Raw genomic sequence first — 26067 nt, 5'->3', positions numbered from 1 at the left:
TTCTGGCCTTGCTGTGGTCACCCAGCCTCGCCCTGGTTCTCTGGCTTTGGAGTTCTCTTTGGCCCATTGCCATTGCCCATATCTGACAGTGGAAAGAAAGCAGCCTTGGCTTAGGGTCTCCTCTCTGGGGCACCCACTCCCTGCCCAGCCTGGGTTACCTGGGCTTGGGTTTGGCCCCTGCCATTTTGTAGCTAGTTGCTGACCAGCTCTAGGCCACATGTCTTTTCCCTGCCAATAGGATTTCACTGGCCTTGGAGGCCAAGCCACAAAGGCAGGAATTCTGTGACTCCAGGGTCTCTTATTTTCTTCTCCAGGGCACATCATTGGGGGGTTGGGGAACAGCCCTTCTTGCCCCTGAATTTTTAAAAACATGCAGTGAGGAGGCACGGCCAACCTGAACCCCCTCATTTCCTAGGTCCTTTAGCAGCATTTTGGGGCTTCATTTCCAACAGAAGTTTGCTGGCAGGTCTTGCATATGTTTTGATCAGATAACTCCAGGGGGGCAGCTGGGTGGTTCAGTAGATTGAGAGCCAAGCCTAGAAACAGGAGGTCATGGGTTCAAATCTGGCCTCAGACACTTCCTAGCTCTGTGACCCTGGGCAAGTCACTTAAGCATGTTGCCCAACCCTTATCAATCTTTGGAAGACGCGTGTTAAAAAAAAAATTAAATACGGCAGCCAAGGCTCTTCTTGCATCTTTAGATGGGAAGAGCAGGGAGACCAAGGCAGCTGGGCCTTGTTCTTTCCTTTGGCCCCCAGGGCGCCAGTGGGTGCCCCGAGGCTCCGTTTTTCTGAAGTGGATGACTTCCAGGCAGTGAGTGTGTTCCAGATGAGGAAGACAGTGTAGAACCTTTAAATCTGGATATTGGCTTTGGGGCCACTTCCCTTTTCAGAGCTGCATTCCCTTCAGTCTACATGTAGATGGAGCTCTTAGCCCACTGCCAAGGCCCAAACCCTGACACATTTTCTAGTACTTTCCTTGGCTTATCTGTTGCCGAAGAAGACCAGGCCGCGGTTTTCAGGGAAAATCCCCTTTTCAGTTGCCCAGGCAGAATTTCCTTGTGGGCCCTCTTTGGTCTGATGGAGATTTTTGCCAGAGGAGGAATGTCTTCATTCAGCTTGGGGGCCTCTTGGGCCCTCTTCTTACCTCAGGGAAGGGGGCATCAGTCCAAAGAGAGTCTAGGCCACCTCCCTGGCTTCAGGCCCCCAACTCGTGTTGGCCTAACAGACACCAAGTGAGCATTTCTGTCTCGTCTCTTGGCCACAGCCTTTCCAGGCCGTGGTGGATTCCTTTGGTTTTGAACTCCTAGAAAAAGGATGAAAACTCTAATTGTTATTTTTGGCCTGGTTTTAAAATTTGATCAGCAAGCATTTAAGTTCCTGCTGTAGAGCAGGCCTTGGGCTAGGATGTAGGGAAGTGGGGGGATATAAAGACAATCCCCACCGCAGGCCCAGGAAGTGGCCCGGCCTAGCCCGGGGATATTTGTGGTTCAGGCATACTGTACAGTTGTGCCGAACTCTTCGTGACCCCATGGACCATCACACCGAACTCTGCAGGGGATTCCCATTGTCACCTCCAAGGGCTTAAGGCGAATTCGCTGCTAGTGAGTTCTGGGCCTGGATTAGAACTCGGATCTTCACTGCAGTCCCGGGCTGTATCCACCGAACTGTAGCTGCCCCATTGGGCTATAGAAAAACAAAAGCAAAGCCAGCCCTGGCCTCTAGGAGCTTCTGAGAAGCAGAGAGAGAGAGTGTGAGTGTGTGGCTGGGGAGGGTGCCTGAGCCATACTGGGATGGGGGGGGGGCCCATGAGGCAGAAGTAGGGGAGTGGGCATTCGTGGCCTGTGCAGAGGCAGAAACTGGCTCCATTGTAGACTTGGGGAGGAGAAGGGAAGCAAGCATTTGGGCAGCACCTACGATGTCCCAGGCCTGCTCTGAGCCTTTACGAACATGATCTCATAGCAGCGGGGCAGTGCCAGGCACCGACACTGGCTTCCGCTCGAGGGGAGCATCTTCTATTTGAACTGGATGGGGCAGGGAGCCACGGGCTGATGGGACGGCCCCAGGGGAGCGGAACTTGACCTCCGTGTAAGGAGGGGCTTTGGGGCAGTTATAACTAGACGCAAAGCGGAATGCGTCGTGAGGTCCTGAGGTCTCTGTCACTGGCTGGACGCCGTAGAGAGGACGGGCCTTCACGGGAGCTTTCTTCCAGGCGCCTGTGGCACTGCCACCGAAGTGGTGCATAGACACCTCGGGGGGGGGCTTGCTCTGCCCCGGAGCTCGGCGTGATGGCCACTGTTTCTGTGCTGCTTAGGGTCCAGGACAAATACGAGGTGCTGAACTTCACCACGGTGCCCATCTACCTCCCGGAAATCACCATCGGGGCTCACCAGTGCGATCGGCTCAATCGGCAGTTCAAAGAGGTAAGCGTCTGTTTGGGCCCTGACAGCGAGAAGAGGCCCATACACAGGGCGGGGCGCGGCGCGGACCATTGGCTGCCCTTCCTTGTTTCGGTTCAGCAAAAACCATTCACTTCCCTTAAGGCGATTTTCCTCCATCCCCGCAAGTCAGTTATTCAGCTTGAGGCTTCTGCTCCGCTCCGGACCCTCTTTACTCGGCTGTACGGTGGGAGCCTCAGCCTGGCGCTGGCGGGGCTCAGGGCCTGCTCGCCAGGTCGACCTTCTCTCTATCGGGGCCTCTGTGACCCCCCCCCCCCCCGAGTCCCAGAAGATGCCCATCTTCGGCTGGAGGCATTGCGCCTCCCCGGACGGTGCCCTGCTAGGGGGTTGGGCGGGCGACAGGAAGAGGCTTTGGGGATAAAAGGGGGGCGTCGTGGGGAGCCGTGCTACTTCACTAGTCCTTGGACCTCAGAGAATCACCATCCCTGCTGGTTTGCCCGCTTAGTCGGTGGCTGCTTACACACGATGGTGGGAATTGGAGAAACTGATAGACTAGGGGGCAGCTGGGTGGCTCCGTGGATGGAGAGCCGGGCCTAGAGATGGCAGGTCCTGGGTTCAAGTGTGGCCTCAAGTCCCTTGACCCCCACGGCCTAGCCCTGACGGCTCTTCTGCCTTGGAGCCAGCACACCGTATGGATTCTAAGGCGGAGGGGGAGGGGTTAACAAAAGAAAGAAATTGGTGAATATTCCACAAGGATCTCGTCAGGCTGAAGGCTTGTAGGGGTTAATCCAGCGCCTGGCGGCTGGATTCTTTGAGAAGCCTAGAATTCCTTGGAGGGCAAGACTCGGGTTCATTTCTGGGGCGCGTCTCTTGGTTAATAATGCTGCACTAATGCTTACGTGTCTGTAAGTGGAGGTGGGAGGCCTCCGTGCCGTTGTGGCCCCTACGCTTTGTATCTGTGGGGTCCTGTGGAGAAAGGACCGGCCTGGTCGTGAGAAGCACTGGGCTCGGACCTCGGACCTCGGGAGGGGTCACTTTGCCATTCTCAGAGGGGCCTTCATTTGTCCAGTGCAGACTTTGGGCTCCCCCAACCCTTGGATTTGGGGGTTCGCCCCTGACTGCGGGAGGTGGGGAGCAGCTCTGGGGTGTCCCTCATTCCTTCTTCACGTCATCTCCAGTTATCTGGGGGCTGGCTTTTCTTCTGAAGAGCCGGCTCACAGGATGCTCACGGCCCCCACCTCCGCACCGAGGGTCAGACCCAGGAAGGAGCTTGGCCACGGCCTCGATCTCCTGAACACCAAGTCGGAAGCCAGGCCGGCTACTCGGTAAAAAGCCCCCGTGCCTTTGGGAACTCCGAGCGGGGAGCAGAGTGGACGAGATGCGGACCCCAGGGCCTCGACCACGTGACGTGGGCTTCAGTCGGGGCCTGGCCGTCCCCCGCCGCCTTAGCTCACTGCTCCCCCAAGCGTTGGGGAGGCCAAGCTGTGAAGGAAGTCTGTCCCATCTCCAGTCTTTGGGGTTCCTCACTTCCTCTTCCTTCATTTGCTCGCCTCGTGCACGTTACATCCAGACAGCCCTGAGGACAGGCTGCGCGGGGCATCACCCCATCGTTTATTTCCTCTTTAGAACCTTCCCTTCCGCCTTAGTCTTAGGGGTGCGGGCTAGGTGGTGGTGGGCATGTGGCTCAAGCCCTCGGAGCACACACACGGCAGGATGGCAGAACCCAGAGAGCAGGGGAAGCCGGTGGAGGACCGCTGGGAGCCTTGGGTCGGGCTATCAGGGAGACTCCCTGCAGGAGCCAGTGTCTGCTGGCCCTCGGAGGATCCATCCCTGTGAGGGAGGCCCAGGGAGGCCGGGGGCTCGTACCAGCTAGGTGGTCACAGCCGCCGAACTGGATGGGAGCTCGCAGGGCAGAAAGGCCAGTCCCCTCTGGGGAAGCATGGGGAAACCGAGGCTCGCCCAATAGGCTGGAAGCAGTGCCAGAATTGCTCTCCAGGCCCCCTCGTTCCCATCTTATTTACCAGAAATGGTCTAGAGAAGACTTGGATGACCTCAGAGAGCTTCTAGTTTTAGATCCAGATCCAGACAAAATGGTCAAAGAAATAGGAGGTGTTGTGAGAGTGGGGAGGCAGGGAGGACCCCCCCAAATCTCTGCCAGGGCTGATGGTGGCATTGGCTCTTTCCCTGGGCGGAGATGGCACTGCAGGAGGTGCCATCCGGGCTGGCTCGTTCCCTGGGCAGAGATGGCACTGCAGGAGGTGCCATCCGGGCTGGCTCGTTCCCTGGGCAGAGATGGCACTGCCCTCTGGGCTCCCTCTCTCAGGGATCCCACTCCAAGAGGCTGGGCCGACATGACCCCGGCACGTACTCCACCGTGAGATTTCAGGCCTCATTCCTTTCCCAGCCCTCTCCTCCCGCGTCATCCCAGACTGCTGCCAGGTCCTTAGGCAGCTGCAGAGAACGAGGGGCGCTTTACCTGGTGGAGTTGGGTTGGGAGCCCCCGCGCCAGCCCAGACTGGCATTTCCTCTAGACTGGTGAGAAGAAGCTCCAGCCCTTGTGCTAACAGAACGTGGGGCCCGGCAGGCCAGGGGGAGCAAAGGGCTCAGGACTGGGAGTCTGAGCTCCGATGCTGGAGGAGGCCCCTGTGTGCCTGTGTGTGTGCTGTGAAAGGGATTCTTTATTTAGGGAGGCCGAGGCAAGAGGAGCTGGCGCAGAAGGCCTTCGGGGTCTGGAGGGCTGCCGCTTGCTCCCATCATGTCTTGCCGAGGAGAAAGGACGGGCTCGAGAATTGTGAGGGATTCCGAGAAGGCCTGACCCGGCGGAAAGAGGGAAAGGCCTGGCCCAGGGACGTGGGAATCAGTAGGAGTCTTCTTCGGGGCCACGTGGAGGGGGCCGGAGGCGTGTCCCCAGTCACCAGCCATCTGAGCGGCGGGATGGGCAGAAGGGCACGCAGAGGCCTGCTCAGGGACTGGAGGCTCCGCACTTTGCCAGCCGGCCTCGGACACTTGTCTCTTGGTCTGGGCTAGGCCGGCATGACCCCCAAGGGCCAGCCACCCGCACTGCTGCCCGACGTTCAGAAGCACGCTCGACCCTCCGCCGGCCTCTCAGGGAGTCGGGAGGCCCTCGGACTCCGCCGCTCTCTAATTAGGCCAAGTGCGGATCGACAAGATGCCCAAAGCGTGTCACGCCCCCGGTGGGGAAACCCTCGGAGGACGCAGAGCGCCTTCCCTGCAGGTCTGGCCCAGGCCCTCCGAGCCTGTGGTGAGGCCCCCTTTGGTTCCCCTAGTTCTGTCCAGTGCGCCGTTGGGGGCTCGGCTGGCCTCCACGTGGCACGTGGGCTCGTTTCGGGGATGCCGCCACTTTGTTGTATCACTGCCTACCAGCTGTGCGCATTTCTCCCCAGATTCGCTTAGGGCCCACGCGGTGCTTTGGGGTGGTTTTAGGCCCGGTGTCCTTCTCCTGGAATGTCGCGCTCTGGGCCTTCCTGCCGAGGCTGGAGATGCTCCGCCAGATGCTGGTTGGTGCCGTGGCAGCTGGTGGAAGCCGACGGCCTCCGTTCGGTGGTGGGTGCCTCCTGGGGGTTGTCTAGGAGCCCTTCCTGTCGCTGGCCCGAAGCAAGGCCCCTTCTGTCTGCCTGGCCTCGTCTCCGCGCTCTCAGCACGGGCCTTGTCGAGTGGTCACAGCGCAAACGGACCCTCGTCTCCCCCTCAGCGGCTCCAGTTTGTGCCCGTCACACGGAATGCTGCCCATGCTGCTGGGCTGAGGGAGGGGGTCAGGCACTGCTCCAGTGTCGCGGGTTTGGGTTGGCTCTTTTTAAAAACAGAAATAAGTCCTGATAACGTGTGTGTCGGTTCAAGGCAGAGGAGCTGTGAGAGCCAGGCAAGGGGGGGTTAAGTGACTCATTCAGGGCCACACAACCAGGAGGTGTCTGAGGTCAGATTTGAACCCAGGACCTCCTGTCTTCAGGCCTGGCTTTCTGTCCATGGAAGCCACCTTGCTGCCCTGGTCCTCAGAAGTGGTGGTGGTATTTTTTTTTTAACAGAAATGGGCCCATTTTGTCTAAAGCTTTTACTGCATCTCCTGAGGTGATCCTATGGTTTTGTTGTTCTTGTGATTCACACGGCCTGTTGTCTCATAGTTGTCTTTATGGATCCCAGATCTTTGTTTCCAACCCTCGTCTCCCTGGAACTCGGGGGTCCCCTGTGTCCCTTTGCCCGCAAGCTGCCTCCCCTGGACGCTTCTCCAGCCCGTTAGATTGTGCCTCGTTCTCATCCTTTGCAATGGCCCTCTCTGGTTCTTCCCACTCCGTGCCTGTGGGCTCAGTCTTCAAGGCCTGTGGCCTCCCCTTCCCACTCTTCCTTGTCCCCTCATCAGTGCAAGCCTGGCTCATCCTCCCAGCTGACGTTGGTGCCCGCTGTCTGTGTCCTCACTGAGCCATCTGCCCTCCGTGGGACTCCCCACTTTATCTCCCTTCCCTCAGGGACATCATGTGGCTGCCCTTCATGCCTCCCAAAGCAAGGCTTCTCCATGCGTCTGAGTTCTGGTCCAGTTGGACTGTACAAGGAGCCACCTCATCCTTGTGGGCTTTCCCTGCATCTCCCCCCTCCTTCCCAGCCCAGTTCAGACGTCGCCTCCTCCTGGAAGCCTTCTCTGACCTCCTTCCACTTTTCCTAGTACCTCACCCTTGTACTCTCTCCACTGGAACCTGTCTCGTATCTCTCTTCTTGCCCTTCCTTTAGGCCCTCTGTCTGTGGACTCCTGGCACGGGGGGGCCCTTTGCCCTTTGTCACGTTGACCTTTCATGAAGACCTATCAAGGCCCTCGGAATTGTCTCCGTCTTGTCACTTGAAAGCATCGAGTGCCCTGGGCGCACGCTGGAACTCTTTCCCCGGTGCTTAGGCCCCAAAGCCACCGGGACGGGGAAGAACTTGTTCCTTGGGGGGGGATTCTGGGGCAGATCTGGGTGTGCTTCCTGAGGCAGCCTGCCCAGCAGAGCCTGATGTCTGGTCAAATGGCCCAGAAATCACAGGGTTATGTTGCTATTTGCTTATTGAATGAAAAAGGTGCTCCACGCTTATGTGGGCATCGCTAGAAATTCTCCCCAAACCCAGAAATCATGTTGTGGGCTGAAAGGGCCGTAATGCTAAATTTTCTGTCGTGCCAGCGGCACTGTGGGGATTTGTTTTGTTTTTGTTATTTCCTGTCTCCGAGTAGAAGCTTGCGAGCTCTAAAAACTGCTAGTAGCGCGGATGCCTTTTTATTTAGTGTGGCCATTAAGAGCAGAAAAAGAAGAAAAATCGGCTTACAGAAGAGAAAGCCACTTGGAAGTAAATCTCGGCCGGGGGTCAGCTCTTCAATCACCCCTTGAAAGTGTGCCTCGAACATTTCTCCCGGGGGCTTTTCATGGAGGCAGAGCTGAACAGATTCCCCCAGGACCTCCTTTGTTGTGTCGACAATAAACTGAAATGAAAAATAAATTTTAAAACCCGGAGGAGTGTATCCTCCCAACGCCCGTGCATGGCCCCCGCCGTGAGCAGCCCTCCCCCAAGAAGACGGCTAGTTGGGCTCTGCTTGCACGTCCTTCATGGTGAAGGGAAGGGAACGTTTGCTAGGCACTGTGCCCAGCCCTCTGTTCTCTCCCGAGGCTATTGTCCCCGTCTTACAGTTGAGCAATCAGAGATGCGTGGCGTGCCCAGGGTCACCGAGCCAGGAAGTGTCTCAGCACCCTCTCTACTGGGCCCCCCAGAGTCCTCAGTAAGACAGAAGAAAAACTCAGACCTGGGCCTGACACAGAAGGGCCCTGCTCTGGGATTCGTGTCCACGAAGGGATGAAACAGCACTTAGTACGCGCTTACGGTGTGCCGAGGGCTGGGGGTAAGCTCCCATTCGAATAGACGGAGACAACATAGGTCAGAAGTTTCAGCCCTGAGTGACTCGGGCGGGATACGAGAGATCAACACAGGGGAGGAAACAGACCAAGGATGAAGTAGTGTGGCTGGTGGGTGTCCTGGCTCACGCCTCATCTCTGCAACGAGGTCCTGGCTATCGTGCTCTGATCCTTTCGATGTAAAAAATAGACTCGAATACAGGACTACAATCCCCATGAGCCTTTGCTCCACTTCCCCAGAATGCCTTGTAATCTCACCTGGGCCGAGATCGAGAAGATATTTAAGCAAAGGCTTTTGAAGGGCTCGCCCCTTTTTGGACTTCCGTTTTTGGAGCAGAGGCGTCTCTTCCATGATGTGAGGTTATTTTGTCTAGGCCTCTGGCCTAGGCACATGTTTCTTACTTGTATATTCTTAATCTTTAACTTTAATAAACCTCTAAAAAATATAGTACTCCTTGCAGAGAGTAACTAATTTCTACCTGCCTCAGTCTCCCCCTCTCCCCTAAATTTTAATCTTTACATCATCCGAGTCCTAAAGTCTTCAGAGTTGTTTTCTTCATCACCTTATCATTGCCCAGTAGTTGGTCTGTATCAGTTCCCAGAGGGCTTTGCAGTTTCTTCTAAAACTCATCATGGTGGCACAATAATACTCCTTGACATTCATATACCATTTATCTAACCCAGTAGGTGGGGACCTCGTTAATTCTTGGTCATTGCGAAAGGAGCTGCTAGAAATCGTTTTGTGCTATCTTTGGCATATAATCCTAGTAGTGATATTGGGGGGCCAGATTCAAAGGCTATGAACAGTTGAATGACTTTTTAGGAGTAGTTGCAAATCACTTTCTAGAATGGCTCCACCTGTTTCCCCATAAGTCCTCCAACATTTGACATCTCCTTTTCTGTTTCTCTTTGCCAATGTGAGTGTAAGAGGACCTCAGAGATGCTTTAGTTTGCATTTCCCTAATAATTGTATCACCTTTCATTTGGCTGTTGATAACTTGAATATCTTCCTGTGACAACTTCCTATTCTATCTTTTGACCATTTCTCTATTGGAGAATGATTTTTAGTCTAATCCATTTGAGTTAATTCCTTACTTATCTTGATTATAATAACTTTTATCAGAGAAAATTGCTGCAAAGATTTTTCTCCCACTTAATTTTCTGATTTTGATTTCATTAGTTTTATTTGTGTACAGACATTTTAATCTTACTTAATTATAATTGGCTATTTTGTCGTCTGTGATCTTCTCTATTCCTTGTTCTGTAATGAATTCTTCCCCTATCCGTTACTCTTCCAGTTTCCTTCTGATTTCACCTTTTCTGTCTGAATTATTATATCCATTTAGAGTTTTTCTTGGTGTGCAGTGGGAGATGCTTGTCTAGATCTTATTTCTGCCAGATAACTTTCCTAGCAGTTTTTGTCAGATAATGAGTGAGTGCGTGCTTCCCCTAGTAACCGGGGCACAGTGTGCTAATGCTTTCCTTGGCCTCTGGATGATGGGTACCCAGACTCTTCCACTGGTAGATGGACTAGAACTGATTGTTGGGATGACTGACACTTGGAGATCTTTTACTGCTGGGTGCCTTTCTTTTCTACTTCTTTATTATTTCTCTGGTGATTCTTGACTTTTAAAAAGAAATTTAGACAGTGTGGTAAATTTTATCATAACTTTACCTATGAGCAAATTATATTTCTCTAGTTATTTAGTTCTTAATTTCTCCAAAGAATGTTTCATAGTTGGATTTATATAGCTCCTGGTTGTGTCTTAGTAGATAAATTCCCAAATATTTCATAGTCTGAAATTTGTAAAAATAGAATTTCTCTTTCTGCTCTGTTTTATTGAAAATATGCAGCTATTTTGAGTGTTTTGGGGGGATATATTTTGCAACTTTATCATCTCAATGTTTGCAAAAGGCATTTTTTTGTTTCTTCTCTGACCATGCTTATTCCCTCAATTTCTCTTTCTTGTCTTATTGCTAGAGATTATGGTTTTTGGTGTTTTTTATCACTATTGTAGTGGTAAACAGTTGTGGTAATAATGGCATCCTTGCTTTTCCCTGGTCTTATTAGAATTGCTTCTAACTTTTCTCCATGATTTAAGATTAAGATGTTTGTTTGTCATTTGAGTTGGGTGTTATTTACCTTAGGAAGGAAATCTCTAGTTGATTCCTGTTCTTTCTAGTCTTATTAGCATAAAAGTATTGGATTTTATTAGAAGTTTTTTCAGCATATAATCATGTTATTTGTGTAATCAGCATGGTTGATATTTATAGTCTTCCGTAGGCTAAAGCAGCTCTTGCCTACCTTGTCAGTGTGCCATCTTCCTGATACATTGTTTATCCCGTTTGCTAATATTGAATTTAAAACTTTTGAAGGTCTATTTCATGGGTCTAGAGTTTTCTTTTTCTGCTTTGTCTCTGTTTCTGTCTCTAGAGAGACAGCTCTGTATGTGTACATATACATACAGCACAAACATATGTAATATATACCCATACATAATAGATACATACATGTGTATGGGTCCCCCCCCCTTTTTTTTTCCTTTCAGAATACTACCTAAGACTTTATTTCCTATGTAGTTCTTCTAGTTCTAAATAGAAATTCTGAGAGTTCTGGGGAACTGAAGCCCAGTGATAACAAAGCCTTTCTATCCTTTAAGGCAAGGAAGGGAACCTTGGCAAAGAACAAAAGATGAGAAACATTTGTCATTAGCTGGAAGCCCAGTATTAGGAAGTTGTGGGCCCCGAGGATTCTAAGGACAGGACGTTCGCCTCCGTAAGTACATGAAATAAAACTGGGAGTAAAGAGCAAGTTGTGAGAAGAAAAGGTCCAAGCTGAAATTTCTGTCATCATCTGTCTTAAAAGTTCAGGATGAGTCAGCCATAGGTTCTGGCAGCCAAGAAAACTGCTATTGTCCTGACTCCCTTAAGAGAGGATAGTGCTGGGAGCAAGGAAGATGAAACCCTGTATGGAACCCTAAGAGCCCTGGGGGATCCATGAGAGTGGTCTTCAGGTAGCTAGGGGGCCATTTTGTGGAGGAGGAAGACTAGGGGAAGAGTTCGAATCCCACACCAGAAGGGGATCTGCCTGTTCCTACTCCCCCAGCAGATGAATCCCTTCCATGGTACCTAGCAGGCAGTCTCACGTACACCCCTTCTGTGCTGGAGAAGCTTGAGGAATAGCAAGGCTTTTCTTCCATTTCTTTGCACCTTTGAGCCCTCATTCCTAATCTGATCCTGATTCCATAGGAGAGAAGAATCCAAAGGGATAGAAGTTGCAGGAAATGGGGTTTTTTCTGGACATGTGGAAAAGCTTCCTGACATTTATGGCTCTTCCAAGTGGCGTAAGTGAGCCACCTTGTGCTGGCATGGCTGGTTGATGAGGGGGGAGTCAGAATTCTTGGCCAGAGAGAAAGAGACAGACAGCAGCGGGGCCTCTTCTGACATGTGTCTTCTGGGATTTAGCCCGACTTTTCAACATTTCTTAGATTGAGCGGATCTCCTTAGGCTGCTTCCTGCTGCCCACCCTTGTTCCTCTAATGGCTTTTCTTCCTGCATCTACTGACCCAAAGGAAGACCATAGAGAAGATACCAGTGACTGGCAATCAGGGCCCAGGCAGCATGGCCCACAGCTTAGTTCCTCTAAGCCTTAGAACCTTTTGGCAGCCTGCTTCTCTCTGTCGGTGGGGCAAGGCCAGGTGGGAACAGAGACAGTCAGAATGGAGTTTTGGCTACCCCAGGCCATTGATCCAAGGAGCTTTGCTTCTCAGCTGAGCTAACTGAGAGGAAAGAAGGTATAAGTTTTCCCAATTCCCTTTCTGTAGGCAGCTGAGGTTGTTCAATGATAAATAATATTTATTTGCTCTGGGGCCAGCTAAACAAATTGTATCTGAGGGAATCAATGAATATAACAGGCTTTTAAAAAAAGTTAAATCAAATACTTATTAAATTTAAAAATTAAATATAGTAGTAGTCTCTCGGTAACCGAGGATGACAATTGTCTTTGTGCATTTTTGTGCACAAAGACACTTATGCGTGAAGGAGATTTAAGTGGAAAAGTCGGTGCACAGAGACAGTCCCACTCTCTCGGTGTTGGAAGCCTGGGTCCAGTGGCACGAAAAGTCGCTACACCTGGAGACTTCCTCAGCTGCATTGGGTGGCCGTGTTGTCCTTTGTGCTCCAACACGCCCTGAGCACTCCACAGTGCTTTGCTGGGTCGCCATCTCAGCCGTTGAACCTTCTTGTTGGTTTCTTCCATCTGTTCGGCTTAAGCAGTCTTCACATGCTGGGTGAGCAAAGCCCTGGTTCACCAGGGGTCGACGACGACCCGATGGCTACCCTCACAAGGTTTGGCCGGCCTGTTGAAGCCATTGCCCGGGGTGTGGCTGCTGCCACATGCTAGCAGCTACTGGGAGCCACCAGTGAGAGCTGGGTGTCAGGGGAGGGTCAGAGGCTGGAGAGCTGCCCTAGAAGGGCACGACAAGCCCTCCATACCAGAGATACTACCCCTCCCTGAGCACCCCATACATCTCTAAAAAAATTAAATATATACCCAAGTTAATGATTTTATAATAACTTATTGACATTAAATGCTTTTCTTCTAAGAATTTACATTTTTAAAAGATGTTTTATTTTCACAACTACGTATAATAATGATTTTCCACATATATTTTCTAAAGTTATAAGATCCAAATTGTTTCCCTCTCTCCATTCCCACCCCCTACCAGAACCGGTAACCAATTTGATCAGAGTTAAACATGTATTAACATGCAAAACATATTTCCATGTTGGTCATTGTTGTAATAGAATACTCATAAAACCAAAACCACCATCTAAAAACACAAACCAAAGTGAAAGGTCAGTCACCTGCCTCGATCTGCATCCCGACTCCGCCTTCTTTCTTTCCTTGGAGGTGGGTCGCATTCCCCATCCTGAGTCTTTCGGAGACGTCCCCCATCAATCAGTGCGTGCTGAGAGTAGCCAAGTCTTTCACAGATTATCATCGTCCAGGATTGCTGTTGCTGGGCACAGCATTCTTCTCTTCTGCTGATTTCACTCGGTGTCCCTTTGTGTCGGTTTTTCCAGTATGACAAGCGTTCTTCAAGCACTTCCTCTGTGCTAGGCCCTCTGCTAAGTGCTGGAACCTCTAAGGTTCTGCCCCGGAACCTCTTGTGTCTGGGATCTTCCTGTGCTCTGTGACCACATAGCCATTTAACGGCTGAATATGTCCACCTGGTGTCTTGTCTACACCTTGAACTTTACATGCTCCAAAACCAACTTATCTTCACCTTCAAACCCACTTTCTTCTCTTGACTTTTCCCACAAGGCAACGTGCTGCAGTAGAAAGAACACCAGCCTGGACCCAGGGAACCCGAGTTTGGTCCAGTCTAACATTTACTAGTGGAGTGAACATGAGCAAGGCATCTCCTTGAGCCGTGGGATCATCCCCCTTGGACTGCCTCCCCCTGTATGGCTGGGAGGAATACTTGGAACATAGAAGTAAAGGCCCGATGCTTATCTTCTCCTTAAACCTGGAAGCTCGGGAGTCCCAGAATCGGAGGCCACTTGGGAGGCTGCCTCATCTGACTCTCGGTGCTTAGCCAGAATCCCTCTAGACCCTTCCCACATGATCGGTGGTCATCCAGCCTTTTCTGGGGACCTTCCTTCCCTCGTGATGCATTGATGAAGAGCTAAGATGGGGCCAGGGAGGCACTGGCCTCCTTATTGCTTCTCCCCTGTGACTGAGCCTAACGAGTCTGTCCTTCAGTCCTGCTGTGGTGGGAACAGGAGAGCCTTCCTCCTCCTTGCCTTCCTTTCAAGGCGCTTCAGCTTACTACTGTCACTCGGTAAATCAGAAGGCCTTCATCTCGGTCTGTGGCGCAGGCCACACTCTCAGACCCTGGGAAAGAAAAGTTCCTGCCCTGCAGCTGCTTTGAAGGAAATGGGGGCTTCTGGGAGATGAGAGGCACTTTTTGGCTTGGTTGGATCTAGAAAGTTGAGCTACGGCTGATGGGGCAGGAATTGGAACGCCAAACTGAGGGCCAGATTGATCCTCCCTAGATGTGACATCGGAAACAAAGGTGGAATGAACCGGACGCTGTCTCCCTCCTCAGGTAGCCTAAACTCGCCGGCCGGCCTTGCCTCCTTTGGGGTTGATCAGCCTGCCAAGAATGGACTCTGTCAAGAGTGTTTCACAGCCCAGGCCCTGGGCAAGCGCCGATGTTTCAGGGATTCTCTGAGGCTTCCTTTCAAGTTGGCTAAAAGCACGGAAGTGTCCTTTGATGTCTGGGCCCAGAACACATTCAGGACCCCTTTGAGGGGCTCGCCTCTGTAGCCTGTGGGCTTGCGCTTTGCAGCAGAGAGATTCGCGTGATCTAAAACCTCGGCCAGCCGTGTCTGTGATGTTTCATCAGCCCGGAGCGCTTGCTGATCTCTCCTGGGCCCCGGCCTGGGGACACAAAAGACAAGGAAGGGACTGAGGCCGCTCTAGGCGCTGCACGGGCCGCCGTGCCCACAGAATAAATTCCGCAGGGCTGTCCACTCCAAAGGGGGCCAGATGGGGGATGGAGTGCGGTGGCCTTTGTGGCCGGAATGAGCAGTGGCGGGTGGAACCAGGTTGGGAAGGACTTGACAGGCTAAACAGGAGGAAGGGCCTTGACCTGGTGGAGGTAGGGAGTCCCAAGTCTAGATCTTTCCTTGAGGAAAAGGGCCTGGAATGGTGAGACCACTTGAGACCGAGTTCAGTTGGAGGCTGCCACCACGATCTAGGCCGGCGGTCATGAAGGGCTGCCTGAACTCACCTGGTGCTTGTGTGCGTAGGGAAATGGGGCTGTTTGTTGGGTAGAGCTGGGGCCTGAGGGGAAGGGAGGAGGCCAGGCAAGGACACTGGTCCCCGACCTGGGAGGAGGCTGAAGGCACTCCATCTCCAGGACCTCCTCTCCCTAATGCCCGCCAGGCAGTAGGCCTGGAAGGGTCTGAGACCAGAGATGTAGCCCTGTGAGTAGTCTGCATAGAGGTGGAATTAGCCTAGCTGATTCCTGGGCATCACGGATCCCATGCAGCAAGCATTTACGGAGCACCTGCTGTGTGTAAGACGCTCTGCCAGGTGCTTGAGCCCGAAAAACCCAATGAGAGAATGTTCCTGGAGCCCAGCCAACCAGGCCGACGCTCAACACTGAAGACCTCGGGAACAGAGAGAAGAGGAGGGGCCTCAGCCCTTCGGGCCTGGCTAGCCCGCCCTCCCAAGCTTCATGCCCGCCTTCTTGCTTGTTCCTCTTGTCTGTCTCCATCCCGGAGGTTCTCTCTGCTTCTTGGAGCCCCTGCCTGCCTTCTGGGCTCAGCTGGAGGCCTTCTTGCACCTCGAAGCCTCCCCCCCCATTGGTAACAGTGACCCCTTCCCCTGTTCCCTTGGGCACAAGTGATGCTCCTCCCTGGGAGCAGGGACTCTTCATTTTTGTCCCCGCTCTCGGTGCCTGGTACCACCTGATAGGAAGGGCGGACACGAGAGGCCTGTGTGAGCCTGAGGTGATTCGCCGATGCTTTTCCATTTTTTCCCATTTATGTGCTTTCAACACAGCCTGAGCTTGGAGCCGGCGCTAGAAAAGCCCTTCGGTCTCCTTTGGAACCGAGGACGGTCTTGACTCGGTGCCATTTTCGTGTTCTCGTTAAGTCTTCTTAGTGGTCTGTCAGGAGTCGTCCTATCGGCTTTCAGATGCCTCCTCGGCGGCCAAGGGTTGGATTAAGCCTGGAGACACAATGTGAAGCAGTCCCTGAGGTGAACCGTTTTTTCCACGGTCGTTTCACCGGGCTCCCATGCCCAGAGGCCGAGCAGGGGCACCTTTCTTCTTTCAGCTGCACCGGTTGGCCGTTTGGCCCGTCTGCTGTAAACGCTCGATGTGAGGGTCAAGTCAGTGCTCTTTGAACGTCCCTTTTCACAAGATGGATGAGGTCACTTTGATGGTCGTGCTGGCCTTCCTGGAAGGCAGATAATTAAACTGTAAATTGGTTTCCACTTTAGAGATTCGGTCTCTTCCAAATATAAGGAGGCAAAATGCTATTAAGATGTAGTGCTCCCTTCATGAAGCTGATTGTGTCCAAGACAGTTGCTATGGTAACAGCATCTTCTGTTTTCTCTCCCCTGCTATTTTTATTTCTTTACTATCTCAAGTTGTTTTCATTTCCAGTATCAAGGTCTCCCTTCCCATTTTTTTAATGGAGCTGTTTGACAGCTTTAATACAGAGAACTGTCTGTTCTTGGCTTTACAAAAGCATCTTAATAGAGACAGTCAGACTTGGAATCAACAAGAAAATCATTGGGATAGAACTTACCGAGAAGCAGAAAAAAATGATGCAAGGTAGCAAGAGTCCTTTCATGCTTGATGAAAAACAAACCACAAAGGTTCTTTCTCTGACCAGCCAGAAGAATGAATAATTAGGGAGCCTGCTTTTAATGTAGATAAAATACAGATTTTCCTTTGAAATATTCGGGGCCTTTTAACGGAGGGTGAAGCGAAATCATTTTCACATTTTCTGAGTGAGAAGAGACGGGGATGGAAAGAGTTGAAGCTAGGCTTGTTTTTCATCCCTCTGCGGCGGGCTCTGAGGAAGGCTCAGAAACAGAAATTGGCTATTAAATCTTTATATCTTAAGCTTTTTCTCTTTTCCTTAGACAAAACACATCCTAAATGGCTAAACATGGTTAAGAAGCAAACACTAGGGATGAAAAGCAAAGGCCAACACACTGAACTGTTTCCACATTTCTTTTCTGATTCACTTGGGCTTTCCTGACCCTCCAGCCTGTAGCTTTTGCACCCAACCGTCTGAGGAATTGGAGATTGCTTGAATGCCTTGGAATGGCTGGAGAACACTAGATGCTCACGGCAGCCCTTTGAACAAATGTCAGGGTGGGACCAGCCGACCGGCTGTACCTGCCCTGTCTTTTTTTCTTGCTAATTGCTATCATTTCTGTCACTGAGGAGGTCAGCTAAGCAAAGATAAATTCATAGTGGGGTCCAAAGTGTCCGTGTGGTGAAAAAATGACTTTTAGCCCCTTCATTTGGATGTGTGAAAAAGGCTCCAAGGCTGACTTGGTTTGGTGCCCCACCATGCCTGTCAGATCTCCTAACGGTGATCTGTTTTAAGACTGGGAGAAGGCTGGCTTTTGTAGTGGCAGAAGTCGGGGAAGTGGATCGCAAAGAAAGGATGAAGGCAAAAAGGAACGCTTCCCAATCAGCCCGTGAGTCTTGTTTCGGGGCTGCCTGCTGCGTTGAGGTAAACAGCTCCTACTCTCAAGGAGGTGTCAGCAGTTATGCCGGGGGATGTAGCTGGGAGGAAAGGCTTCCTGTAGAAGTTCTTGAGCTGCACCTTCAAGAAGAAAGGGGCGAAGGGAAGGCAAAGGCACTGAGGCAGAGGAAGGGAAGAGACAGACCGGCAGACCTACCCACCCACCAGTTTGCCTGGACACGAGCGTAGGAAGGAATGGAGTGTGGGAAAATAGGTACTGGACTTTAAAATGCCTTCAGGGGAGCGAGGCAATAGGAAACCACTGGAGTAGACTGAACAAAGAGGCCCAGGTCTAAGCCTAAGGAAAGGGGAGTCAGTGGCAGCTGAGAATCAACTGGGGAGAGACTTGGGGCAAAGAGAACGTTTGGGGAGTTGTTGGCATAATCGAGGTGGAGGGTGGGAGTGGAGAGAAGATGTGGAGAATGTAGAAGGCAAAGCTTTGGCTTTGATTGATTGTGGGGTGAAGGAGAGGCTTAGGGTGTGCACAGGGCTGAGAGCATAAGCCTAGGACACTACAAGCTGGTGCTGTCTTCAACAAGTCTAGGACAGGGGGGCAGCTGGGTAGCCCAGTGGATTGAGAACCAGGCCTAAAGACGGGAGGTCCTGGGTTCAAATTTGACCTCAGACACTTCCCAGCTGGGTGACCCTGGGCAAGTCACTTGACCCACATTGCCTAGCCCTTACCACTCTTCGGCCTTGGAACCAATACATAGTAGTGACTCCAAGATGGAAGGTAGGGGTTTAAAAAAAAAAGTCTAGGACAGGCCTCCCACGGCTTCTTTTGGAAGGCAGTTGAAGGAGATGGCAGAATTGCTTTTATTCTACATCCAGAAGCAAAATGAAGCATCATTTCCAGGGCTACCTGCCATCTTGAATGCTTGGGACAACCCCCCCACTGCCCCTGCCCCCCCCCAACACACGAAGATGGTTGTAGTCTTTGGAACAATCATATCTATTGCAGAGGCTGAAGAAATCCTACAGAGAACTTATTCCTGCTGATTAAATTAACACTCGATTTAATATTCTGGAGCTCCAATGCCAGGGTGCTCGTAGGGTTGGGCTGCCAATGATAGAGTGGAAACTACGGCCAGAATCCGGACATGAAAGGGACAAGGGCTTAGAGACTGGCCAGAGCCTCTGCTATCAGAATGCTATCTTAGAGAAGCTATTCAATTCCACTCGAATGTAAACTTCTGGAGGCAGATCTAAGACTTGCTTGAATCAAGTTGAGAGGAGAGTTGGGAGGTGCTGGCTTTGGGGAGCTCTTCCTATAGCATCCCAAGCAGTAACAGGCAGGAAGTGCCTGGTGGCTGAATTGGGGACCATTTCCAAAGCCGTTCCATCAATAACAAATGATAAGAGATCAAATCAAAAATGGAAAGGCCTGTCGTTCCCCCCTGCCGTCTTTAAACAAGCCGTTAATTCTGAAAAATTGGAAGGAGATGAAAGAGCCGATTTTCCCCAAGCCCCGGGCTCTGCGGTTAGGGACCGCCAGCGCCCCTTGCTGGTAACCCACGCAGGGTAGTGTATTGGCCCACAGTTGCCTGGGGCCCTGAGGGATTAACTGACTTGTCTGCTCAGACAACTAGAATGTGCTTGAGATGTCCCCAAATAAGCCGGATTCCCCTCAAAATACACGGTCAAAGGCGGCTTGATTGGTGTTAACTGGAGAGTAGAAACCTCTAGCTGGCAAAGGTTTGACCTCCTTGACGAGGGGAGGCAGCATAGCAGTGCTTTGTTTGAAGTAGCTGATGCACGGTTGAGTGTGAGGTTTCCTAAAGCATGAAGAAACAGTGGTGGGGGGAAGGCATGTATGGAAGCTTGAGAGGCCAAGGGCATTCTGGGAGCACGTAAGCCAGAAGCTCTTGCAGATGGGAGAGATCTCTCATTCCCCAAAGTGACCATTAAAACCACCTCCTACTTCCTTGGGTCACATGATGAAGTGAGGGGTGACATTAGAGGAAATATAGACTGGGAGAGAAGCGAGTGAGCAGTATTACGACGCCAAGCCTAAACAGTCCCCACTGGAGGCTCCCCAGGCATGGAGCCCTGAAGAGTCCGTTTTGGAATCCCCACGTACGATTCTTCTGGAACTGAGACTTAGATGGGTTCCTGGCCCAGGGAGAATGGGAGCTTGGGAGCAGACTTGAGCTCACTTCTTATTTGTATCCCCCAGTGCTTTTCCTAGACTAAGGGCCAACAGCTGCTTTCTTATTCATTGAGCCATTCAATTCTCCACATTTCTATCCAGAAGTGGGGAGGGCACCTCCTCCTGAGAGCCTGCACTTCTGGTGACACAGAAACGGGACTGTGAAACCCATCATTGCAAAGCCAGAGACTGATGGCCACAGAATCTTTGTAAGAACCATCTCTGTAGCTGCCGAGGCGAGACTTGGAGAAGAGAGGAGAAGGGCCAGGGCACGCTGTGCCCTCTCCTTCCCTGCCCCGAGCCTAGCGAGAGGAGCAGCTTAGGGCCCAGCGATGCTCTCGGGCTTCTCCCATCCTGCTGCCTGACTGTGGCCTTCCTCTGCTCAACCTACCTTCCCAGCCACAGGCTACTTGTTCGTGTGCCCAAAGTGGCCTTCCTTCTCAAGGCTTATCCTGGGGCCAGCCTCCCTTGGGCCAGGAGCTCACTGTCCTCAAATGATTCGGCTCCATGCCGCTGCAATAGAGTAACTGTCGCCATGAAGCGAGGCGCGGGGATTATTTGGTTTCCTGGTGCATTTAAAAATCACATTTACAGCACTTCTGGGTTTGTACCCCAAAGAGATCATAAGGAAAAAAAACTTGTACAAGAATATTCATAGCCATGCTCTTTGTGGTGGCCAAAAATTGGAAAATGAGGGGATGCCCTTCAATTGGGGAATGGCTGAACACATTGTGGTATATGTTGGTGATGGAATACTATTGTGCTCAAAGGAATGATGAACTGGAGGGATTCCATGTGAACTGAAAAGACCTCCAGGAACTGATGCAGAGTGAGAGGAGCAGAACCAGGAGAACGAACATCTTACACAGAGACTGATACATTGTAGCACAATCAAATGTAGTGGACTTCATCAATAGTGGCAATGAATGACCCTGAACAACTTGGAGGAATCTATGAGAAAGAACACTATCCACAAGCAGAGGACAAACTGTGGGAGTAAAAACACAGAAGAAAAACGATTGCTTGACTACAGGGGCTGAAGGGACATGACTGAGGAGAGACTCTAAATGAACACTCTAATGCAAATACCCACAACATGGGTTCAAATCAAGAACACATGTAATACCCAGTGGAATCACGCATCAGCTATGGGATGGGGGGGGCGGGAAGAAAAGAAAATGATCTTTGTCTCCAATGAATAATGTTTGGAAATGACCAAATGAAATAATGTTTAAAAAAATTATTTTCTGGAACAAAGCATCCTGGGGAAAAAAGTCACATTTACAAGGGGGCAGCTAGGTGGTTCAGTGGATGGAGAACCAGACCTAGAGATGGTTCTGGATTCAGATCTGGCCTTAGACACAGCCTAACGGTGTGACCCTGGACAAGTCACTTTACCCCATGGCCCAGCCCTCACTTCCTCTCATTCTTGCACCATTTAGTTCTGTTTACCCAGGGGATTCCTTGGAGCAGGAGGCTCTTCCCTCGTGTAGTGGACACAGGGCGCTCTGGCCTGAATGTGTGTGGCGAGTGAGGCCTCACAAATGGCTCCCTTCTCCCTGCCTTTTCCCTGCTCTCTCCAGAGCCCCTTGGGGTGCTGTTCAAGAGGCTGGAGGGGGAGTAGCTGCCGCCTCAGAGTAAGGAGAGGAGAGACAAAGCCTGCTCTGCCTCCTCCCAGTGTGAAGTGTTAGAAATGAAAGCCTTCCCTGTGGGCCTCTGCTGGTATAATGTACTAATAACTGCTTCTCCTCATCATCTGAGACTCCCTCTAAAGAGCGGAGGGCCAATTCCACGGTGTTTGGAGAATGCCAAAGAGAGCCCACTCGGTGGTACAATTAATAGATGCTGGCTGGACCCAGCAGGTTCGATGCACTCCTGGTTTTTTATTCTCTCGTTTGTGGCTGAAATTCTGTTTTGCAGAGATGGAAACAACCAGCCCGAGAACCGCATTGCCCCCTCTTCCTCAGGAGGCACCATTGCTAATAGCTACGCTTGGCTGCGCCAGTGTTCTGCTGAAGTTTTAAACGATACCTTTAAATTAAAAACCTTAGTCAAGCTCGTTGGGAGCAGTGGAGCTGCAGAAGGCTCCCTGGCCTGGCTCTGAGCAGATCTGGGCACCTTTGGCTCACTTCAAGGCTGAGTACAGACGATCTGTTGGCAGCCCGGGCATGGCCAAGGAGCAAGATGGGGCAGGAAAGCAGCCACCAGCCCTTGTGGAGGAAACTGGAGGAAAACCCACACATGGGAGAAACAGCAGCTGTCTTCGCCTTTGCAGCGCCCCAGTCAGGAGGGAGATTGGAGTAGAACCTTCTCTGGAATCTTAAACAAAGAGCCTTAGTCGGTGCTGGGCGAAGGCAGCTGGGGCACACTGGGAAGCACAAGCTGGAGACTTACCCTAAAAGTCCTATGTTCCCGGGGGCAGAAATCTCCTGAAAATGGGAAAGGCACTAAACCATACAACTTCGGCTCTTTTGTATTTGGCTTTATGAAGTTTCTCCCCACTCAGTTTCCGTCTGGTCGGGCATCTTGGCCATGCTTGACACCTGATCCACCCTCAGGGGTGAACATACCATCATATCCCCAGCATGTGCTCATCTAGCCTTTGCTTGAAAATCTCCAAGAAATGAGAATCTATTTGTTTCTGAGAGCAGACGGGAAGGCAGAAGCCCCTTTCCTGTGGCCACCAAGTCCTCATGAGTGTCTCTCGGAGGGACAGGCGGCCATGTCCAGGCTGTTTCCTTTCAAGGCCCACAGGTTCATGCTTTTAAGACTCACTGAGACCTGCAGAGTTGCTGCTGCTGTCCAGCAAAATCACTTGATGTGATGTGGCAGCAGGAACCCTGGTCCAATGTGTTGCCGGGAAGGGAGCTGTGGCCGTGAGGCTCTGGGGGGCCCAAGGTGGATTTGGAGGTGAGGTCAGGGCAGGCCACACACCTCTGAGCATAAAAATAGCCATGTGCCCAAAGAACAAATCAGGTGATCTCCGGCCCCTTCTGACCTCGCCCTCCCTCTCTTCACCTGTCTCCCATCAGCCCTTCTGACCTCTGCGCCTATTTCGGACACCGCTCTATGCCCCGGCCTTTTCACCAGGACATCTATGCCCTAGTTCTTCCCCCTCATGAGCCCAGGCTTCCGCTGACCCCGCACAGCCTGGTTGGTGACGGCACTATGGCATTTCCAGAAAGGAAGCTGCTGACTGATGTGATGCCAGGAGCCACAGGCCTTCTGTAAGGCCCGAGTTAAAGCACCCCCGTTTTTTTTTTAACATTTTTTTTATTTGGTCAATTTCAAACATTATTCCTTGGTTACAAGAATCATATTCTTTCTCCTCCCTTCCCTCCCCCCACCCCTCCAATAGTCCAATTCCACTGGGTATTACATGTGTCTTTGATCAGAACCCATTTCCATGTTGTTGGTGTTTGCACTAGGTTGTTCATTTAGTCTACAGCCCCAATCATATCCCCATTGACCTGTGTAATCAAGCAGTTGTTTTTCTTCTGCATTTCCACTCCCACAGTTCTTCCTCTGGATGTGGATAGTGTTCTTTCTCGTAGATCCCTCCAAGTTGTTCAGGACACTGCATTGCCACTAATGGAGGCGTCCATTACATTTGATTGTGCTACAATGTATCTGTCTCTGTGTACAATGTTCTCTTGGTTCTGCTCCTTTCACTCTGCATCACTTCCTGGAGGTTGTTCCAGTCTCCATGGAATTCCTCCACTTTATTATTCCTTTGAGCACAATAGTATTCCATCACCAACATGTACCACAATGTGTTCAGCCATTCCCCAATTGAAGGGCATCCCCTCATTTTCCAATTTTTTGCCACCACAAAGAGCACAGCTATGAATATTTTTGTACAAGTCTTTTTCTTTACGATCTCTTTGGGGTACAAACCCAGCAGAAGCACCCCCCATTCTTGGCGAGGTTCTCTCCTCTCGTGTGGCATTGTACCCTCTGGATCTTGGGGTGCCCTAGAGCTAAAAACTACCGTGGTGCTCCCCAAGTGGGTCCCACCATGAAAAAACCAAGTGGATGAAAAGGCCCGTTGGGGGAGCAGCCCCTTACTTGGGCAACTGTTGGGGACCTCCTGGACATAGATGATGAACAGACAAGGAAAAAGAAGGCAGGGCTTCATTTGGAGATGGCTTTGGGCTTCCAGGGAATTCCTCCTGCTCACCACCCGAGCGTCCCTCCTCTTAACACGGAGATTTTCTTGCCGATGGCAGCCACCTACTTCTGAAGGAGTGAAGGACAGGTAACCCCAAGGGCAGTGGGCCTGGGCACACTCAGTGTGGGACTGGCTCGCTCATCAGGTGGTCCGATTTCTGTGCGAGCATAAAGCCAGCTGGAGCGGTGCTTGTGATGCTGCCAGGCTGCCGTGGTGGGGGTCCAAAGGAGCTGCTTTGGGGGGGGGGGGCGTTGCCGTCTGCAGTGATGGAGGGAACGTCCACTCCAGGGAAATGATGGAGCCACCAAAGCATTCCGTTGGAAATGGTTTCTCTTCCAGTAGGCCACACGCAGGTGCAGCTAAATTGTGCTTCACTTGAGATCATTTATGCTTTTTCGATTGGAAAAGAGGAACATGAAAACATCCTAAATTATGAATGAGGTTTATTGCTTTAATCAGCAGCTGCAGGAGCTGAAGCTGCGGACGACGAGGGCAGAGGAGACGGAAAGATCTTAAGGAAATTAGTTGTTCATTAGAATTTTATGAGGCAATGAAACAGACCCTGTGCTGGGTCATTCTGTCTGCCACAGAAGATGGCCGCCTCCGAGGCAGCCCCACTGCGCAGCCCGTGAGGGGGCATTTGCAGAGGCCTCGGCCTTAGGGCCATCGCCTCGGGACAGCTGGGCGGAGGACGATCCTCTGCACTGGGTGAGCCTTTTGTTTTGACGTTGGCGTCCTGAGTTCCGAACATCCCCCTGAGATGGAGGCGTACAATAATCACTTGGTGGCTGTTGCTTCTCACTGGAATACAAACTTCTTTCTGAATGAGTGTGAGAAGCAGAACAAAATGGGCGTAATTAAAAAGCCGGCCGCTGACCACAAAACTGAGGACGATGGAGCCAGGCTCGTCTGGGGCGCTGCCTGAGGCCCGCAGCCTGGGCAGACCTTTCTGTGCGTGGGGCAGAGCACAGTTTCATCCTGTGGGGCATCGGGCTCTCTGACACCCTAGTAGTACAGCTGGTGGAGCTTCCCCGGCGCCATTTATTACCACTGCCAGGGGGCCTTGGCTTATCTCTTAGGAGCTTGATCCACACCTTCCAGGTTAAGCCCCCCTCCACCCCCGTGAACCCTCTTTTGGAGCAAAGGAAAGGCTTCAGCAGAGCAGCAGGCAGTCCTGACCCACGCACGGCCTTCCGCCCCACACCGAGGAGAATGTCTGACATTCCTCGTTCTTTGTGAGCCAGTAACGCGTCCTTGGGCCACACTCTGGCCCTCCAGGGGGGTATTCGCTGCGGCCAGCCTTTGGGGCACCTCAAAAAGTGGACGTCGGGGGGCTGCTCTGGGCTGGGTGGCTCTCCGTAGGGGTTCTGGGGCAGCCGAGGCCTTGCCAAGGTTTCTTTCATCTTCCTGAAATGTCTAATGGCTGGACTGGATTGGCAGTGTTCGCTCGGCACCCACGTGGGGCTCTGGGTCCGGGGTGCCTCTGCCGAAGATGCTTCCTCCCTCGCCCACCCCGACACCAGGATTTGGCTCGGAGCTCATTGGGGTTTCCGGAGCGGCGAGGCCGCGCTTCTGCCCTTTTGCTAACTAGCTCTTGGCACTGACGCTTGTTTTTCCTTTCCAGATGAAAGGGCGCAAATATAAGCCGGGCTACAATGCTGACGTGGGGGACAAGTGGATCTGGCTGAAGTGAAGGCCTTCTCCCTCGCTGGAACAGGGACAGCCCCGATGGGAAGAGAGCCTCCAGGTACATGATGGGAGAAGGCCTGGACCTCCCAGAGAACCACCAGGCATCAGGCCCCAAGGGGGGGCCTCTTTCTCTTAGAATCCCCAGCAGCCATTCGTTTAACAACCCCAAAATGCCTCCTTCCCTTGGCCCTGGCCTCTGGCCGCTCTGGGTTCTCTATTCTGCTTCCTCAGACTTCCAAGAAATAAAAGCTTTTCTGTGGAACCCGGTGCAGTGCGGTGAGTGTGTGCGCCCTCGTCGCCAGGGGCTGGGCGGGTCTGATTCCTCTGGGTGGACTCCGCTTGACCTGCCCTCTCGTGGCCGCCGTCCGGCTGCAGGACGGCGTGAAAAACAAAAAACAGCCGAAAGGGAAGGCAAATGGCCCCAATTATCTACCCCACAGCCTGCCTGCCTGCAGAGACATTTTGGTTACAGCTCGCCTAGACCGTCACA

The 26067-nt window shown here is 51.9% G+C and overlaps 1 protein-coding gene across 1 annotated transcript in view; it reads left to right on the top strand.

The window, feature by feature from the left end:
* NDUFA10 (NADH:ubiquinone oxidoreductase subunit A10) overlaps positions 1 to 25839 on the top strand; it is a 43172-nt gene extending 17333 nt beyond the window's left edge. The window contains exons 9-10 of the mRNA XM_003340535.4: positions 2314 to 2422; positions 25513 to 25839. Coding sequence (XP_003340583.2) covers positions 2314 to 2422; positions 25513 to 25581 — 178 coding nt within the window. The 3' untranslated portion in view covers positions 25582 to 25839. The remainder of the gene's footprint in view (positions 1 to 2313; positions 2423 to 25512) is intronic.
* The last annotated feature ends 228 nt before the right edge of the window (positions 25840 to 26067 follow it).

Source organism: Monodelphis domestica, chromosome 2, assembly GCF_027887165.1.
Source record: "Monodelphis domestica isolate mMonDom1 chromosome 2, mMonDom1.pri, whole genome shotgun sequence".
In the NCBI taxonomy this organism is placed as follows: Eukaryota; Metazoa; Chordata; class Mammalia; order Didelphimorphia; family Didelphidae; genus Monodelphis; species Monodelphis domestica.
This window is presented reverse-complemented; position numbering and strand designations above follow the sequence as displayed.